The sequence below is a fragment of the Pteropus vampyrus genome, unplaced genomic scaffold (assembly GCF_000151845.1).
Source record: "Pteropus vampyrus isolate Shadow unplaced genomic scaffold, Pvam_2.0 Scaffold483, whole genome shotgun sequence".
Lineage (NCBI taxonomy): Eukaryota > Metazoa > Chordata > Mammalia > Chiroptera > Pteropodidae > Pteropus > Pteropus vampyrus.
The window spans coordinates 333566-353044 of NW_011889264.1; the positions used below are offsets into that span (position 1 = coordinate 333566).

At 40.9% G+C, this 19479-nt stretch overlaps 1 protein-coding gene across 1 annotated transcript; it reads right to left on the reverse strand.

Annotated features, from left to right (window-relative positions):
- Positions 1–10985, reverse strand: NQO1 (NAD(P)H quinone dehydrogenase 1). Its single transcript, XM_011382591.2, has 6 exons — positions 10828–10985; positions 5357–5521; positions 5117–5247; positions 2914–3027; positions 1802–1903; positions 1–916 (listed from the first exon to the last, which is right to left on the reverse strand). Exons 1-6 carry the CDS (start codon positions 10832–10834, stop codon positions 611–613), a joined length of 825 nt encoding a protein of 274 aa, XP_011380893.1. The 5' UTR covers positions 10835–10985; the 3' UTR covers positions 1–610.
- Between the last annotated feature and the right edge of the window lie 8494 nt (positions 10986–19479).

Below are 19479 nucleotides of genomic sequence, written 5' to 3' on the forward strand. Positions count from 1 at the left end.
TAAAGAAGAGACTTCAATTAGCTTTTTATTTCAAGGTATTACTGTATACTATACACAAAAAAATAAAGTTGAAGGAAGAGTAACACGTATTAGGCATATTAGTCACTGAGTAGCAATTAAAACCAATATATATCACAAACGAGCATAGATTACTCACTACTAAACAAGTCCCTTGGATCAGACAGGTAGTGTCATTTCTTTTCTCTGGGCAATTCCCTTCTGCCATAAACCACAGAGAGGTAATTAAAAGAAAAACAGATCATTGAAGAGTTGGATGCTTTCGAGCCAGATTCAGCCCTAAAAATTTATCCCTAAAAAGAAGGATTAAAGTGTGTAGAGGGCCTTAGAGAATATTGTCTGGCATCTTTCTATACCTTTCCCTGCTTTACATCTTAAGTGGCCTCTTGAGCCTAATCAGATTTTGCCATAATAGCAATTACAAGAAACAGCTATGTTTAATAAAACTATACCAAAATGTATGAATAAAGTCTATTGTCTCTCCTATTCATTCCTTGTAAAGAAAGAAAAACACAAATCTCAAAAACAAAAGCAAACCTGCAAAAGAAACCTAAATTTGGCTACATTTTAGAAGGAAATCAAGTCTTGTGAATCATTTCTTGGCTTTGATCTGGTTGTCAGTTGGGATGGACTTGCCCAAGTGATGGCCCACAGAAAGGCCAAATTTCTCGTTTTTTTGCTCTTCCTGCACCTTCTTTTTCATTAAGAATCCTGCCTGGAAATTTAGGTCAAAGAAACTACTTGGAGCAAAATACAGTGGAGTCTCATCCCAAATATTCTCCAGGCGTTTCTTCCATTCTTTCAGGATCTGAATTCGGGTATCTGCGGGAGTGTGCCCAATGCCGTATATCAGTTGAGGTTCTAAGACTTGGAAGCCACAGAAATGCAAAGTTCCACTCTGGAGACATACAAGGTAAGGAGGTGAGTCACAGAACAAACCCTATACAGCTTGTACCATATACAAACAGCAAAGGTTAATCTTGGTTTCCCAATATGACACTGATGTGGAGGCCTGAGGCCTCCTGGAGAATCAGTTCAGAGCTGTATTCTCTCACCTTCTGCTCTCTCTACCTAGCTGTTAACCTATTTTAGCCTATTCAGCTGTGTCCTTTATATTAATAAAACCTTGAAGCTGTGCCAGCCTGAGATCCTCTGCCAAAAATAACAGTTCTATTACATAAGGGAGAGTTTTGGTTTCTTGACAGCTGACTCTTGCCAAGGAATGCAGATGTGCATTTCTCTGCCTCTCCGTATAGCTAGATGAGTTTTAATAAATAAGCCTTACCATTTATTCTCCTATATTAATATTAATTCTCCAATATTATAGGTGGCCACCCCATTGGCTCTTCTCTCCAACTCTCTTCCTTAGGAGAGATTATCTTGAAAGTCAAGTGACCACCAAAAAGCATACTTCAGACTTTAGTTTTACTAGCTGAACTAAATCATTTCTTAAATTTAGGGTGGAGAGGCTCTAATATCTGTGACATTGTAACAGCAACTTGGAGAATGGCAGGAAGATTGGAGAGATGTCAGTCATCTGGAGAGAATCAGACCACATGGCCATACAAATCTAGGGGTGATCTGCACTGGTCATTGGTTGGGAGAGAGTGGTGCGTGGACACGTGTAAGCACAGGGGCCTGGGAAGACAGGTAAGTCTTAAATGGAAGCTCTCGACAGTTCTGAATCATTACTGTGCTGTGTTCAGTTTCTATCTTGAGGATTTGGACCCTATAGAAAGCTCATCTAATTAATCCCCTGGAAGGTTCATTGAAAATGAGGTACCTGAATTGGCCAGAGAAGGATATTCATGTCCCCGTGAACACCCTGCAGAGAGTACATGGAGCTGCTGCCACCAGTGGTGATGGAAAGTACTGCCTTCTTATTCTGTCAAAGAAAAGTCATTACCCTCCACATCTCCTTAGTGGCAGGGAGTTAATGAAACAGCCCCAGGGAAAACAACTGACAAGTCCACTCATCTGCTATTCATGTTCTGAGCCACGCAGGATGACTCTGCAAGAGTACCAGCCTGGAGAATGGTACAACAGACTGGTAAACAAGGGCAACCTCTGTGTGGCACTCCTGGGTGTGGCAAATCAGATGAAGGTTGTCATGGAAATGCAAAATTGGTGTTGACTGCTGGTGCCTATGGGGAGTTATTTGTTTACTGTTTAATTCTGTCTCCCCATAGTGCTAGGCATGTATTTAGGCATGTAATCAGGCATGTAATCTAGAAGGTCTCAGCATGTTTTCATGTAATATTTTGGTCTCTGAAAAACGAAAGCAGACTATTTTACGATGGAAAATTTCAAACATAAAAAAATAATACAGTTGACCTCTGAACAATGCAGAGGTTTGGGGTGCCCCCAGTCAAAAATCCACATATAACTTGTGACTTTCCAAAAAGTTACTTACTAATAGGCTATCTGTTGACCAGAAGCCTCACCAATAACAAACGTTTGATTAACATGTTTTGTATGCTATATGTGTTATATACTGTATTCTGACAATAAAGGAAGCTAAAGAAAATATCATTAAGAAAATCATAAGGAAGAAAAAGTACATTTACAGTACTTATGAAAAAATCCGTGTGTAAGTGGACCCATGCAGTTCAAACCCGTGTTGTTCAAGGGTCAAATGTGTGATGATACATCCACTACCCAGCTTCAGCTCTCGGTATTTGCCATTCTGGTTTTATTTAATCCCCCTGCCCCTTTTTTTTTCCTGGAGTATTTTAAAGCAAATTCTAAACATCATGTCAAAATATCTATTAAAACTTTATTATGCATCTCTCTCAAAGGGACTTGGAGCCTGATCTTAGTATCTACTTATGCTCAAAACTCTGCCTCAGGACAGAATCTACCCAGAACCCAGAAAAAGCAAAATCATTCACCTACCTGGAAAGGTCCCTTGTCATACATGGCATTGTATGTGTAAGCAAACTCCCCAACGAACACGCGCTCAAACCAGCCTTTCAGGATAGCAGGGACTCCAAACCACTGCAGTGGGAACTGTGGGACAGATGACAGAGTGGCAGGATCAGGAACACACACAGCACACGAGAAGGCTCAGGCCCCTTAGCCGCTGCCCATGACCTCACTGAGGGGCGCATCTTTCTTCTGGCCCTGTCATTCCTTTTGAAGGAGTTAGTTAGTACATTTAAAGAAAAGTATCGCCCTTGGTCAGTCAACTTGACACTCCTGTTTCACCTAAAGGTAGAAATATCAAGTGGATCTGAAGAAGGCCACATGCAAATAAGATTTGTTCCTATGAAATCACGTTTAGCAATGAGGTCTAAACAGCAAGGACCACAGACAAAGTGGTCCTTAGATGTGTGATGCCTAAATCAATATTTTCTCAAGAGCTTGCTTTAGTAGGTGTGGTATCAAAAATACAAAATATGTACCTTGTGCTCACAGACATAAAATCTTATCATTTAGAATAAACAGAACCACTCAAGTTTATAAACAAATAATCAGTGTAACTAAGGTGTAGCAAGGAGTTCCCATGACTCCTTGGGCCTTTTGTCCTGATAAAGCAGAGCCAGAGCTAAACCAGTATGTCTTCTCCTTGATTCACGATTTAAAGGCAATGACAACTGGGACACACTCAGAAGAGAAAAACAAGGACACAGAAGGACTCATTAGGACTTGGCAGCTTTTTCTTTGAAGGGTTGCTGACCTGCAGGAAAGGGACTAAGGAAGTAGGGTTTTAGAACAGAAGAGACAAAGGATTAAAAGTGGGAGTTGTGTTCTCACCCTAAATCTGTCACTAACTTGATACCTTTGCCACACAAGCCCCAGACCTTCTCTAAGTTTCATTTGCTCATCTGTAAAAAGAGGGGCTCGAGGGATCTCGATCAGCTCCTCTCTTCTCACACGATGACCCTCCAGTTGCAAGGGGCCGGATCTGCAGCTTTCAGGAAAAGTAGGTACATTGTTTAGGTGAGCAGGTTTGCTTCCCTGTGCATGTTCTGCAGGCAGAGTTGAAAATAGAACTGGGCAGCTTATAGGGCGTTAGGAGTTTACTCTCCCTCAAGTTATTTTTGGAGAAGTAAACTGAGCAGAAGGTTAGCCCACATGGCACCTTGGTATGAATTAAAGCACTCCTTCCTCAGGACACTTTATTTCCATGTTGAGAGACTATCTTACATAGTACACTGATTTTTCTAAAATAAGACTTTTCCTGTCATTTGTCAGGAAACTGTTACAGCAAATACACAAATCCCCAGTTGTGTACAATGCCCTTCAGTATGTTGCTATTTTGCAGTGTACAACCCGCATGGTTGTACTGACAATAAAGAAAACTTAGGCATCGAATAGAAACTAAATTCAAGACTACTAGGTTCCTTCCTAATTCTAACATACATATGGTGATTCTGAGATGCATAATTGAAAGCTGCTACTGCTGCTGAGACTTCAAAGGTTGGATTCTTTGCAGATGATTGAACAAATGCAAAAACCACAGCCACTATCACCCTTTTGGGGACATTTCCAGGGTCATATACTTTGCATGTTCAAGATGAAAAAGCTAATTGGAATTAGTAGAAGCAAAGTCATTGAGTACAGTCTGACATTTTCAAAAAAGATGACTAACAAGAAGTATACACATTCCCAGTACCGACTGCTAAATGGTGAGGCAGCTTCCAGAAGAAAAGCCACAGTTTGCTGCTGGAACACACACAGTAAGCAGGACAATGCATGTCAACTGGGATGCTCCCACAGCAGAGAAGCTGATCGCATGCATCACTCCACAAACAGGTCAGGATGCTTACAGAGATGGGGAGAATCACAGACTTTGAGAGCTTCCATAGAGAATCAATAATTGAAAAAAAAAAGATTAAATACACTGGGGAAAAAAAGCTTCAGACTCACACGTCATCTTTGCAGTCACATTCCTATTTTCAAAGAGTAATACAGCCAGATTCACAATATCTGTAAATTCGTGTAATGCTGCACCTTTGAAGTAATCACCCTTTTTTATAGAGAATGCAGTCCAGGGGGTAAGTGACTTATCTAAGCACACATAGCTAATTAGGTGACAGGTCTAGGCCAATAAGAATTCAAGTGTCCCGACACCCCTTCTGATGTCCTACCACACCTGAAAAATCACAAGGTCTGCAGCTTCCAGTTTCTTTTGTTCAGCCACAATATCTGGGCTCAGACAGCCTTCTTTATAAGCTAGGAGAGTCTCGGCAGTATATTGAAAGTTCTCAGGGTCCTTCGGTTTACCTGCAGAGAGGAAAAAGAGAGGCTGAGGCCATGGGGCCTAGCCGAGGCCAGATAACCCACAGGCAAGAAGTCCCACATAGACCTAATTAAAGCAGGGAGCTGCTCCTACCTGTGATGTCCTTTCTGGAGATTACAGGATTGAAGTTCATGGCATACAGGTCCGACACAGTGACCTCCCATCCTTTCCTCTTCAAAGTCTCTACAGCAGCATCCTTCATGGCATAGTTGAAGGACGTCTTCTCTGCATGAGCCAGTATGATCAGTGCCTTTCTGACTATTTAGACACACACAAGGCACATGGAGAAAATCAGTCACCAACCAGCAAAGCTTCAGCTGCATGAGAGCTGAACCGAGATTTATAAGGGAAGAGGTGACTTTGTTAGACATTAGGTTATGCCACCCAGCCACTGCAGTCAGATATAGATTTTCTCCTTAAAAGTCCAGCAAGTAACAGGCATTTGAATTCGGTGGGAAAACAGAGACTAAGTTGATGTAGTAGCTACCCTGATCAGGGAGGGCACAGAGGGGCTTCTGGGGCGCTGGCAATGTTCTATATCTTGATTTGGGTGGTGATCACACAGTATGTTCAGTTTGTGAAAATATGCTTAGAACGCGTGCACTTTTCAGTGTCTATTGTATTCAATAAGATTTTTTTATTTTCTGACAAATCTCAATTTAATCGTTTTAGAATTAAACATAAATACGCAAAACAGAAATCACCCAATTTTTTTCCTTTTTTTTCTTTTTTCCATTTTCTTTTTTTAAAATTAATCAATCAATTAATTAATTTTTTTTTTATGGTGACATTGGTTAACGAAATCCAGTAAGTTTCAGCAGTACATTTTAACAGTAAGGCATATATATATTTTCATTGTATGTTCACCTCCCATAGCTAGATTTCCTTCTGTCACCACTCATTTGACCTCTTTTACCATCTACCTCCCCACAATAAGTTTTTATTTTTAACTATCCTACTGACATACCACATGTAGCAATAATTTATTAGCAGATTACAGACTTAAATTTTTAAAAATAAAACTATTAAAATAGTATGGGAGGAAAGGGAGAATGTGGATAAGGAAATGTTTGACAGATAAAGCCACGTTAAAATTAAAAACTTGTGTTTACTAAAAGGCACCGTTAAACAAAGTCAAAAGACAATCAATTAGGAGAAGATATCCACAATTCTTATCACAAAGAGTTAAAATCCCAAAGAATGCCTACAAGTAATTAGAAGAGAGACAAGGCAATAGAAAAACAAGTCAAGGATATGAACACTCTTTGCAGAGGAGAAAATGCAAATGACAAACAAATGAGAAAGTGTGTGGCCTGGCCAGTCAGAAAAAGCAAATTAAAATGAGATATTATTTACCTATCAGACTGGCAAAACAGTTCAAGACAAGCTGAGGGCTATCAGGATTACAGAAAACTGGCACATTGCCAGTGGGAATATAAACTGCCTCAGTGTTTGGAGAAAGTAATCAGGCTGAAGATCTTAAAATTTTAAAGGCACATAAATCTTTGATCTAGCTGTCCAACCCAGGGGAATCTGTTTTACAGACTGAAAGCATCAGGACATAAGGACATATGAGCAAGGATGTCTACTGCATCATTCTTTTCATTGGCAAAAATTAAATATTACCCAATTGTGTATTTATGGGGAACAGCTGAATAGATTATGGCACACACATACTACAGAATATGAGTCAACTACACAAAGTGACCTAGAAAGATATTCATGGTATATTGTTAACTGATAAAATGAAGTGAATATGAATCCATTTTTATAAAAAACAAAGAAAGAGAGTACACATATGTAGGTAGATTTGCAGTATATTGGTATGGGGGAAACACATGGAATGATCATATGAAACTATTAATAGTTTTCTTAGGTAAGTAGGAGATGGCAAGCGGGTAGAGGCAGAGGGGAAAGATAAACTTTTTCTTGGACTTCCTCTGTCTTAATAAAGTTGTTAGAATAAGAATGCCTTCCTTTTGCAATAACAGCATTTAGTGGCTGCTTACTACATGCTACATACCGCTCCAAGCACTCTGCATTCTTTTTCGATTGTCATGGCAATCCTATGAGGTAGACGTGACGAGTATCCCCATTTTATGGATGAGAAAACTGAGGCACAGAAAAGTTACTACACCCAAATTTATGGAGCAAGTGATGAAGCTGGAATAATTTCAAAATATATAGACATAGATAAATCCATGCAACAATGTGGGGGGAAGCGGGGAGTACCAGAGACAGGACGTTTACTACCACCATTTCTCCTAATAATTGGTGCCACTATTTCATACCTTGCTAACTCTTAACAGGGGCGACTGTGGGTGGAGCTGGAAGAGAAAGCACCTGCAACTTTTTTGTCTTGTTTGAGGAAAATTAACTAGAAAGGCACAGTTAAGCCTTCAAGTCTCTGCCTGCTTTTTTTGTTAACCCCACCTGGCATAGGCAGCTCCTATTAGGTTAAATTCAGCCAGGTTTCAGTTTCAAGACCCAGCACACCAAAAAAGAGGATTTCCAAGCTCGCTCCTGGTGTTTCTGGCTCTATGAACTCAGATTCAGTGGAATATAAATTTGATGAGAATCTAAATGCTATAGAAGTGATTTATCTGCTTTGGAAGGCCTGGGGAAAGGGAAAGAAATTCCTGAGGCTGTGTCAAATTCTCACCCCCTTGCTTATCAGATCAACTCTCGGACTTAACACTGCTGGGAGAAATGTGAGTACATTAAGCTCTAACATGCATTTTCTTTGTGATCTACCTTTGCATTAATCATATCAAAGTTTACTGAAGTCTGCTTTGTCGATTTTTATTCTCTTGGCTTGTTATTTATATGCACATATATATATTATTTACTTATCAATATTAACAAGCATTTCCTAAGTAGTAAAACAAATGTGCTTCCCAGAAAATGAGGAAGTCAGGATATCTATCTATGCCTTGCTTTCAAGGAACTCACCATCTACTAGCTATAAGCATGCCTATTACCTTCAAAAAATAAAAAATAAAGATGAGACACAAGCAAGAAGACTATATTAATAAGAAATATAACCAACAAAGTTTAATATCTGGAATATATAGATTCCTAAAGCAACCTAGTATAAAAATAGTCAAACAACCCAGAAGAAAAATAGGCAATTAATAGAACATTCATTTGCAATTACCAGACAGTCATATTTATTTGCCAGGGCTAAAGGGTAAATCAGGAGATTTAATACCCAACCCAATAATCCCGAGTCACTAGTTCTGGGTCATTTTTCATGGACAAACCTGTGTTTTTTAGACCTGGAGTGTCCAGTTTCCTTTCTGCCACTTAATTCGCTACACAATACGTTAAACTGTCTCAGAATTTACCTGAAGAGAGGCAATTAAACACGCAAATAACCAATGACATTAGCCTGATAGGAGACGCACAGGACAGTTCACAGGGGAAAACTGTTTTCATTAGGGCTGGCCGATTAGGAAAGACTTTCAGAAGGAGCTGCCATTTGTCTTGAAAGACAAATGAGAATATTATCAGTACCTGTAGTTTAAAATTCATTTCTGCTTATGCATGTCATTTGCCTACCCAATAAAAGTGACTGTATCTAACAGAACTAAGTATCTCTTTGTTAATGCTTCTCTCTCTCTGCACTGTCTCATTTTCAGATCTCAGTCCCTGCAAAATCTGCTCCCAGTTCATTCCACTTCTCCGTGTCCTGAGGGCCCTCGTTCCTTCCCCACCATCCCATGTCTTCTATTTCCAACCCAAGTACATGCCAGCGAACTTTTCTTTCTCCCCCTGAAATGCTCATATTCACACTAACCCATCCTTGCCACTGTGGTGTTCACCGAGCTATGTGCCAGGCACTGCTCTGAGCGTTCCAGAGACTCCAGTGCACAAAAGACACAAATCTTTCTCTTTGTGGAAAGTACATTCTAGTAGCCAAAGCATCCTGACCGTCCCCTGGGAGCTGACCTCTGTGCCCTGTTGCTCTGACATTCCTATAATTCTCTGCCTTTGACCTCAGGCCAGTCTGAAACTAGGAATTTTCACTAACCTTTCAGATTAAACTGTACTTTTGTCAACCCTCTGTTTCATTGATGACCAACATAGAACTTAATGACAAAATAAAGACAGAGCTGGCAGAGAAAGGAAGGGACTGTGGTACGTCGACTCTTTAATGTAAAGCATGTCTAGATACCTTTAGCAGTAAAAGATATTACCCACAGGATCGTTTGGGCAGAAAGAATAAGCTATCAAGGAAAATCTGTTGGAAATATAAGGGCAGGCCCTCAAATCAGTTTCCTATATCCTGCTTCTGCCCTCCAGGCTCACTGGATTCTTCAAGGAATGTGTGGGAGAGTCAGACATCTTTTGGTTGCAAACAAATGCTTTGGATGCTTCACTTAATCTAAGATTTGGTTAGCTGGGTACAGCTCATGTTACTTATAGACGTTCCAAATCTTCTCGTTTTCCCTCATTAACTCCCCCCACCCCACTTTTCGTCAAAGTGACACATAAATACTGAACGTTGTGTAGGATCGGAAAAAGTTCTTGCCCTGACATTGCAGGTGGGGGTGCCGGCGCCCTCCGGAGAGCTGAAGAATGAGTGGTGGGAAACATGCACGCAGGAAGCCTCGTGAGCTACCCTGCAGCCTCTCCCAGGCGCCTTTGCGCCCGGCCCCTGGAAACGCCAGGAGGGCGTTCCAGGCCCCAGCTCCGCCCTTTCTTCAGAGAGTGTCGTCTTTCGACTGCGACAGTAATCTCTTTCTCCTATTTTTAGCAAGATTAGATCCAGTGTTTTTTTTGGGGGAAGGAAAACTAGGTGTAGAGGGAAGGAAATTTCAAAAAGGTAAGTTCAGCCCTAGTTGAGAAACAGCTCTCTACATTTTGGCGCCGTCCAACCTCATCAGAGCGAGGCTCTCTGGAAAACAGCTCCCAGCCCCTGAAAGTGTTGCAGCTGGTCATGTGCCTGATAAAGTTGTGGTGACCGCTAAGGTCCTCTCAGGATGATGGTGGAGAGAGGAGGCTCTGCCACTAGAAATGGGCAATACCTGATCAGGTTTGCCCAGTCCAAGGGTCACCACTGAAAACGTCTCCTGAGCCCGGCAGCCTGGAGCTGGTCTAGTCTCTGTCCAAGAACTAAAGGGAGCAGCCTCACCAGCTCCAGCGCACCCATCGTCGGATCTTACGATTTTCCTTCAGAAGCTGGGAATCCATATCTTTAAGTGAAATCACATATATTTTTATTTTAAATATTATCAATTTATTCCAAAATGATTTAAATACTATGAAGTCTAAAGTGTGACAGTGGGCCAGCTCTGACCTCTGACAGCCGGTTTCCGACCTGTTTTAGAGGGAATATTTTGCTTCCAAGATCACTCGCTCTTAAACGTCCACCCGAATTTGTGGCAGTAGGGTAGAAACAGGAGCGCCTCTCCCGGCGTCTGGTCAGGGCTCGTCCCGTGACCCTAATGCTTTCACTTTTCCAATTTTGAGTCAAGGAAGAAAACAGGGCCGAGCCCCTACAGACGCCGGCAGAGAGGAATGAGGACTGGGGGCTGCAGGCTCCCCAGGGGGACACTCACCTGCCATGGCTCGAGCGGCGTGCTGATTGTCTGAGCTGCTGGCTGCGCCGCCTGTTGCCAGAGTGAAGGAATCTAGCGGAGCCAAGGTGTTGAGAGACTTGCGGGTGCTGCAGGCACAGTTCCGGCTACTTTATACCTAGCCCCGCCCACTTTAACCATGTGGCCAGCAAAGGCGGAGCCGGCCGCCTGGACCTGGCATCCAGGGCAGAGTTTACTGTGGCTGCAGTTTCAAGAAAGAAACGGTGTCTGGGGCATGGAGTAGGGCCCCCCGGACGTGGAAGAAGGGTGCCCTGAGGTTCAGGGGCACTAAGAGGGGGCCTCGTGGGTTTGGGTAGGGGCGGGAGGCATGTCCATCTAGACTCACTCCAAGAAACCACCAGGTGACACAAGGAGGGCGTTTCTGATGTAATCCCCGGGCTCTGTTGGTCGCGGCTTCCGTGCCTTTCCCAATCCCGGGAAATTGTCCAAGTATCGGATGTGGGGACAATGGTAGGAGGGTAGGTACATTGGACTGCGGACCTCTAGGCTTAGATTCGCCGTCACTGCAGATTTAGAATTGAGGGCTGAGGCAGATGAGACACTTGAGGGACTTGTTCTCCCGAAACGTGTGTTTTTTCTTTACGAGCAAGGTTCAGAGTGTGTACATGCCCCGCACGAGTTAATCCAAGGTTACCAAATAGCCAAGACAGATGAAAGTTTAATGACTTTAAACAAAGTCCTACTTAGAGCAATTGGACAGAAAACAGCACAAAGTTAAATCTCTATAAAGTAAAAGTTACAGTAAAGTTTTCATCCTACGGAACAGAGAGGAGACATGATGTCCAAAGGTGAAGGAAAAAGAATAGAACTTTAAAGTGTAACCAGTTGCTTAATGATAACTGAGCAATTTCAGAGGGAAGTGAGGTGGGAAGTACACAGAATCTTTAGGGTAAGATATCTCTTCATTATTTAATGCATTGTTTTTAAAAATCAATAGTCAAGAAAAAAGTCATGATAGACAAAATATGAAAACGTTAAATAAAGACAGGATGGATAACAGTGCCAAGGCAAGCTATAGTGAATCTAAAAAGGAGAAAGCAGTTAATACTGGTTATTTTGTTAAAGAATATTCAATTGAGTAAATTTGAAAGATCTTATTTGCCTTATTTAACAATTCACAAATCGTGCAGCATCCAATCCAGCAGGCAAGAATGAGCTCTTAGGAGCTGTACAAAATGAGAGACTTAGAGCAGAAGGGAGCAGGAACAAAGAAGTTATACCAGGCAAAAAACAGCTGCTTGATGATTGCAAAGTCACTTTCCTTTAGGGGACACCAGGGGTCTAACAGGCACATTACCTAACTAGTGCTGATGGGTGATTCCCAATTGACTGGTTTAAGATTCCATTTCTGGGAGACCCAGAACTGTCATTAAGTCTTGATTTGGTGCTGTGGAGGTTGGCATAAGTGATTCTATTTTGGGCCTGTTGTCTTGTTTTTAGCAATTCCCCCATTTTGATCAGACACTCAGCCTGAGAGTTGTGATTAAAAATTGAAGGCTTTAACACTCTTCCCAGCTATGCTCTGGAGTTCTTGAAGTTTTTGCTGAATCTCTGTGTGGTGTTCACACATCACAACATGCAGTTCACATTCTTTAAGTCAGGCATTCTCTTTGATCCTTTCCTGATGTTCTAGTCTTAGATCATTTGCTTGGTTGTTAGTGGCTGCAAATATGTATTTAAAGCTTTTGAGAGAATACAGCACATCAGGGAAACCACTATGATTATTATAAGCAGGATAATTAATTCCCAATGTCTGGAGTGCATTTCAGAGCCAAGGTCATCAAGACCCAAAGTAATCAAAGTTAAATAAGTCAAAGAAAGACCCCATTAAAAGAGTCACTTTTTAAAGCTAACCAGCTTTTCATTCTCACTGCCTGTCCCCTATCCTTGCCTGTTCCCACCCTTTGGCCCCAGGCAACCACTAGTTTACTTTCTGTCTCTGTGGATTTGCCTACTCTGGGCATCTCGTATAAATGGCATCATACATTATCTGGTCTTTTGTGACTGTCTCCTTTCACTTGGCATCATGGTTTCAAGGTTCATCCATATTGTAGCAGGAATAAATACATTCTTCCTTTTTATGACTGAATAATATTCCATTGCATGGATGGACCACATTTTGTTTATCCATTCATCAGTTGATATGCATTTGGGTTGTTTCCACTTTGGCTATTATGAATGATGCTACTATGAACATATGTGTACAAGTTTTTGTTTGGATGTATGTTTTCATTCCTCTTAAGTAGATATCTAGGAGTAGAATTGCTGGTAACTCTATGTTTAACATTTGAGACACTGCCAAACTTTTCCAAGGTTGCTGTACTGTTTTACATTCCTACCAGCAATGTATGAAGGTTATAATTTCTCTTCACCAACACTTGTTATTGTCTATCTTATTTGTTATGGCCAACCTAGTGAGTACAACGTGGTACCTCACTGTGGTTTGGAGTTGCATTTCTCTAATGACTAGTGATACTGACTTGTGTGATTATTGGCCATTTACAAATATCTTCTTTGGAAAAATATTTATTCAAATCCTTTGCACCTTTTTATATTGGGTTATCTTTTTATTATTGAGTCATAAAAGTTCTTTATACAAGTTCCTTTTCAGACTTGCAAATATTTTCTCCCATTCTTAGGGGTTTCTTTTCACTTTCCCAGTGTTGCCTTTGGACTCATATGTTTTAAATTTTGATGAAGTCTAACTTACCAAACTTCTCTGTATTGCTTATGCTTTTGGTGTCATATCTAAGAAATCATTGCCTAACCTAAAGTCATGAAGATTTATACCTATGGTTTCTTCTAAGAGTGTTGTAGTTTTAACTCTTCTATTTAGGTCTATGATCCACTTTGAATTAATTTTTGTGTATGATGTGTGGTAGGGAATAAAACGATCACTTTATATATATGAGAACTGAGGCATCAAGTAGCTATGAGACTTATCCATAGCTGTATAGCTAGTCAATGGTGCAGTCCAGAATTTGAACTCAGGCCCTCAGACTCCAGAGCAAGCCCTCAGCCCCTACTCGCTATCAGGATTCTTGAGTCTAGCCCCAGTTCAGCTGCTAATGCTCTTTTCTCTGAGCCTTGGTTGCCTCATTTTTGAAAATATGAGTTTGGGCTGCATTGTCTTAAAGGTCCCTCCGGCTTTTAATATGCTGTCAGTTTAAGACGGTACAATTCTCACGGTCTTCTCTGATCAGGCCTCTGTCTCAGGAGTGTTTATGTCCCAGGCTTTGTGTGTCTTTTGAAAACAGTGTCCTCAAGGCATCCCTCCCAGTCCTCAGGGAGCAGGCTAGCACTAAGGACCTGTAAGAAGCTCTGTTGATAGCCTTCATTATCTAGCAACAAGAAGCAGGGGGAGGAGAATCCCCAGGAGTCCCCCCTCCTCCTCCTGGTGAAAGAACACAAACAACCTCATTAGTCACCTGCTTAGGCACCACGTCCACGTGTGTGGCTGCTTTTTTGCACAGGAGATTTTTATCTGATATAGCAAATTGAGTTTTGGTGCCAGATCAGAGAATTTAAGATATACCAGGGCCCCATTTTCAATGCCTGATCATTTTCGTCCCTCTAGTAACTTCAACTTTTACATGAGCGCCTTCAGGGATGGGGAATCTGTTTGTAATTTCCAAGAGCAAACTAAGAGAAAAATAAGGAAAAAGCATTTCCTGCATCATGACTATTTTCTCTGAGTCACGCAATCAATTCCACAAACATTTCTTAAGCATCATTCAAGATCCAGTCACCGAGCTTCATGAGGGTATAGAAAGATAACACCAAGTTCACAGTGTTTGAAGAGGTCTAAGCAGCTGTTAGTAAATATATACCAGTCTTCCTCGTAAATATATACCAGTCTTCCTCGTAATCGTGGGTCACAGAATTCCAGTCTCATCATTGTCTTCATTATACAAAGGCGTTTCATTTATGAGACTTTACCTCCAAAAACATGAACCACAAGCACAGTGATATAGACATGTTCAACATTCCTACTCTAGATTTTTTTCCTGTCTGTATGTACTGGGGTAAAAATAAGTAATGATTAGGGGCTGTTTTTCTAGATGTCCCAGCGTTTTGCATATGCTGCTTGGCTGTGAATTACAGTGGTGCTGCCTCCATGGGGGGTGTTGTAGAATTGTCAATAACAAACACTGCACTATTATCCGTATCTTGTATTAAAGAAGATAGCAGTACAGAATTATCACTTTGTTAAAAGTGATAATCAAAGAAATGTTAGTAAGACTTGGGATAAATGAGTCCCAAATATTCTGATCTAGCAATCAAAGTTCAAGTACAATTTACTTATATAAACAAGCATTCCTTTTGTCTGTATTTTCAAAATAAGTTAAATATATCTGATCAGTTTCTCTCTACTACTAAATCCCAAATAAAAGATTTTATTTCAGCCAAATAAAATCTATTGTCACTCTGAATTAAAAAAATTAAAAAATTGTGTGCTAGAAAGTTAGATTTTTTCGTTGAAAGGTTGTCCTTGTTTTCAAATATGGCTACAAAATATAAAACTGTTTGTTTATTTCTGTGTGGTCATTCCTGTGTGGACGATTAATGTTTGTTTTGTTTTGTTTTGTCTTTTGGTGGAGGAGGCAGATTAACATCTTTCTATTATACCATTATAAAGCAAAATTTACCTTTTTATTATTAGTTCTCGTATATGTCTCACGTAGGCTCAAGGACTTGAATTTGCTTGTGTCCTTTAGTGTTAAGGCAAGCCCAGTTTTGGCATAGGTATAAACAAAGCTCCCTACAGTTTGCTTTTTGACAATATGCCATTCTAGTATGAGTTTTGTTTCTTTGCATGTAAGTAAAACAGATGGGTCATGTGGAGGAATAGAATTAGGTCAATGGGCTTGGGGATATGTAGATCATTGGTCTCTTGTGTGACCATCACCTGGCCCATGTTACTATAATCAAGGAGTTTTTGATTTCCCGTGTTTCTGGGGTAGACTCCAGAGGCCACTTTGTCTCTCTCATCTTCTCGATGAAGTTCTCTTCTGCTTCTCTTTACTTTGGGTGCTCTTATTCTCTCTAGCATTTGATCAGAATGGTGTTTGCTTCGCCTTAGCTCATGCCTAATCGATAGAAGAGAACCCTGCATCCTGGCTCTGGGATACAGCAATCGGGGGACTGGGAGACAGCTCCCTCGCCTTCTAAACAGTAGAAGCTATCAGCAGGTGAAGGAAAGCAATCATTTGGAAGTTCCTAAGCTTTTAAAACTTCTAGTCCTAAGAACTGAAATGCTGGAATTAATAATGTGCTATGCCTGCATTTACATCCCTCTTTATCCTAATGTTCGTGCTTACAAGTCCATTTCAAGGCCACATGTATGTTTCGTCATAGCTGTGGCTGTCAATTTAGGCAGTTCACCAAGTATTTCTAGAACCCCACCTTCCAGACTTTGGGATTGCATTTCCTGGTCCCTTGTGGTTGGGTGGGGCCACAGGACTAGTTCTGGCCACTGAACTTTGAGCAGGACCCCTTAGAGGCAGGACTAGAGCAACCTTTGTTCTAGAGGTAACTGTGTCCCACTCCTGAGTACCCACCGTACATCTATGAATTATGAAGTTTTCCACTCTGCTCAGAAAGTATGTGAACTGCTCCTGGCCTGTGTGAGCTCTGAGGAGTACTTCCTCCACTTTTTTGGGGTATTTTCTTTCCCCAGCTCCGGGAAGCTCTTCACATGTGCTGATCAGTACTTAGCTGAGGAGGTAACGGGGCCCCCTGCAGCCCTCCAGAGCACACTCCCTCTCTCTGCTCCCTCTCTCCACAATGCTCCCTCGTCTCCAAGACTTCTGTGAATTCTAGCCATCTTGGCCTCCCAGCTCTGTTGCATTATAACTGAAGGAGGTGCCTGGGCTCCGCCTTCTCCTGGAAATTCTCTCTAGATCTCAAACTAGTGCAATTGTGGCACTCACCTCATTTGTTTCTCCCTCTTTCAGGGATCACCCTACTGCACTGCCTGACCTCCAAAGGCTGTATTTTATGTGGTTTTTAAGTTGTTTCAGGTGAGGGTAAATGTGAACCCTTTTACTTCACCTTGGCCAGTACAACTTTACTACTTATAAAATCTCTTCTAAGTTTAAAGACAACTCTAAAATTTCTAGTTTCTGGCTCTGGTTTAATAACTGAAAACGAGTTCTTAAATCGGTTGGTAGAAAATTGTGCTTTGTGACCAGCTAGTCAAAACGCTTTGAGGCAGCAGCTGGAGTTATAATTACCCTTTAAAAAGTTAATATTAAATGCCCAATATATATGACAAGTATTTATTGAGAATCTACCATGTTCCAGGCACTGTTCTATGTGGTGAGGACAGAGCAGTGGACAAAATAAGGCCCTGTCCCTAAGGAGCTGATATTCTAATAGCAGGAGATGGACCATGGAGCAGATTCTTTTCCAAAAATTGCCATAGCAGTATTTTCGATCTCACCTGCTCTTCGAAAACTTTGATGTTTCTCTCAACAAAATGTGGAATCGAATTCCCCTTTCCTTTAATATGGGCAGGATTTTGTAATTGCTTCAACCTGCAGAATGCAGCAGAAGTAATGCTGCATGAATTCCAGCACTAGGTCACAGGAAATCATAGGACTCTGCCTAGATCTCTCTCAGGGTGCCTGACCTGGGAACCCTGCAACCATGCTGTGAGGAAGCCCATGCTACAGGAAGAGGCTACTTGTAGTATTACAGCTGGCGAGTGCAGCTAAGATCTCAGTCTACAGTTGTTAACCTCCAGACATTTGGGTGAATAAGTCTTTCGATAAATATAGCCCAATTTCAAGGCTTTCACACAAGCTGTCCTTGACAGTATTCTGCATACAAATTATGTGGGTCAAGGACAGCTTGTGTGAAAGCTGTTGTTTTCCATCAATAATTTATGCAGACATAATGGGAAGGCAACAAATAATGTCAAATGGTGATAGGAAGAGTGGGGAGGGGAGATGTGGTTTGGGCAGAAGTACCCAGATCACTAGGGGTTGGCAAACTATAGTGTATGAATCATACTCAGCCCACTGTTTTAATAAATGAAGTTTTATTAGAGCACTTAATAGTTGTCACCACGGACCTTTTGTTTATGTATTGTCTGGGATTGATTTTCTTGTGCAACGACAGAGTTGGGTAGTTGCAAGAGAGATTGATTTTTAAAATTTTCATTACATTTTTATCTGTAATGTTTCTTAATTTGAAGTAAACATAGTGAAATGTTAACTTGACAAGCCTGGGTATTTGGTACTTGGGTGTTATCCTTTGCTTTTGTTTGATAGAATCTGAGGAAAAAGCAGGAGGAATGGCAAAGGCAGTGGTGTTACCAGGTTCCAGACCCTACTCATCTCTCCTCCAGCACCCTGGGCTCTAGTTGTATCAGCTCATCAACTGGCACCCAAATATGAGTTTCACAAAGACAGTGGGTGAGGGAAGACAGTGTTCAGCCTGTTTTCTGTCTCAACTGGTACATGTCTCAACTGGTACATGAATAAAGTTGAGAACTTGGCCTGAACACTCACCAACTATGTGACTTTGGGGAAATCATTTAACCTCTTGTAGCCCAAGGCTGCTGGAAGTGACAGAATTAGTAGCTAGGTTACGCACTTAACATAGACTCTGTACATGGTTGAGTGCTTGAATTGGTAGGTTTTTACAATTAAGTACCAGGAAGATGATAAAAAGAATGAGGTTGACAGATCTCTGAGCTGATATGGAGTGATTTCCAATGGGGGAAAATATAGTATACTGCTGTTGGTAGAAAAGGAAATGTGGAAATGTCACACACACACACGCACTCATTTTTGCAAATGAAAATGGAAGGATAAATCAGAAACAAATGAAACTGATTACCTACAGAGGTTAAGGGGAAAAGGGAACAGGGAGGGAATGGCACCTAGTTCTCAGTATACCTTTTTTTGATTTTTGGAACTGTTTTCATATTAAAAAAAAAAAGAGAGAGAAAAAAATCTTAAACTAAATTTAAACCAAAAAAAATTAACTATATACTGAATGGATAACCATACAGGAAAAAACGCAACTTAAGGAACTTTTGAAGACAGCAACTTTGTGTGCATTCTATCAATGTAAAGAAGAAAACCTGGGGACTTGGCAGGTTCATTTACCAAGTAATCAAAGTTAACATCGCTTAGTGTAACACGGTGAGGACCTAACAATCACTCATGTAGCATTCCTGCCCAAAGTGATAACCACCACCTAATTACGAGAAACAATCTGTCAAACCCAAATGGAGGGACATTTAAAACACCTGGCTTGTATTATTTAAAAAGATCAATTTCATGAAAAGACAAAGGCTGAGAAACTTTAGAATTGAGAGAAAAATGCTATGAAGGATGGCATTGAGATAATTTGTTAAAATTTGAATTGTTATGTATCGGAGAATAGTAATGTTATCAAATTCCCCGAATTTGATTGTCCTGTGGTTACATAAAAGAATATAATTTTCCTAGGAGATGCACTGTGTACACAGAAAGGTACAGTGCGAAAAAGCAGAAATGCTAGCACTGGGTGAATCCAGGTGAAAGCTTCTATGGGAGTTCACTACACTCATCTTTCTTGAATGACTGAATGTTTTTAAGTTAAAAAGAAAATGGGAGC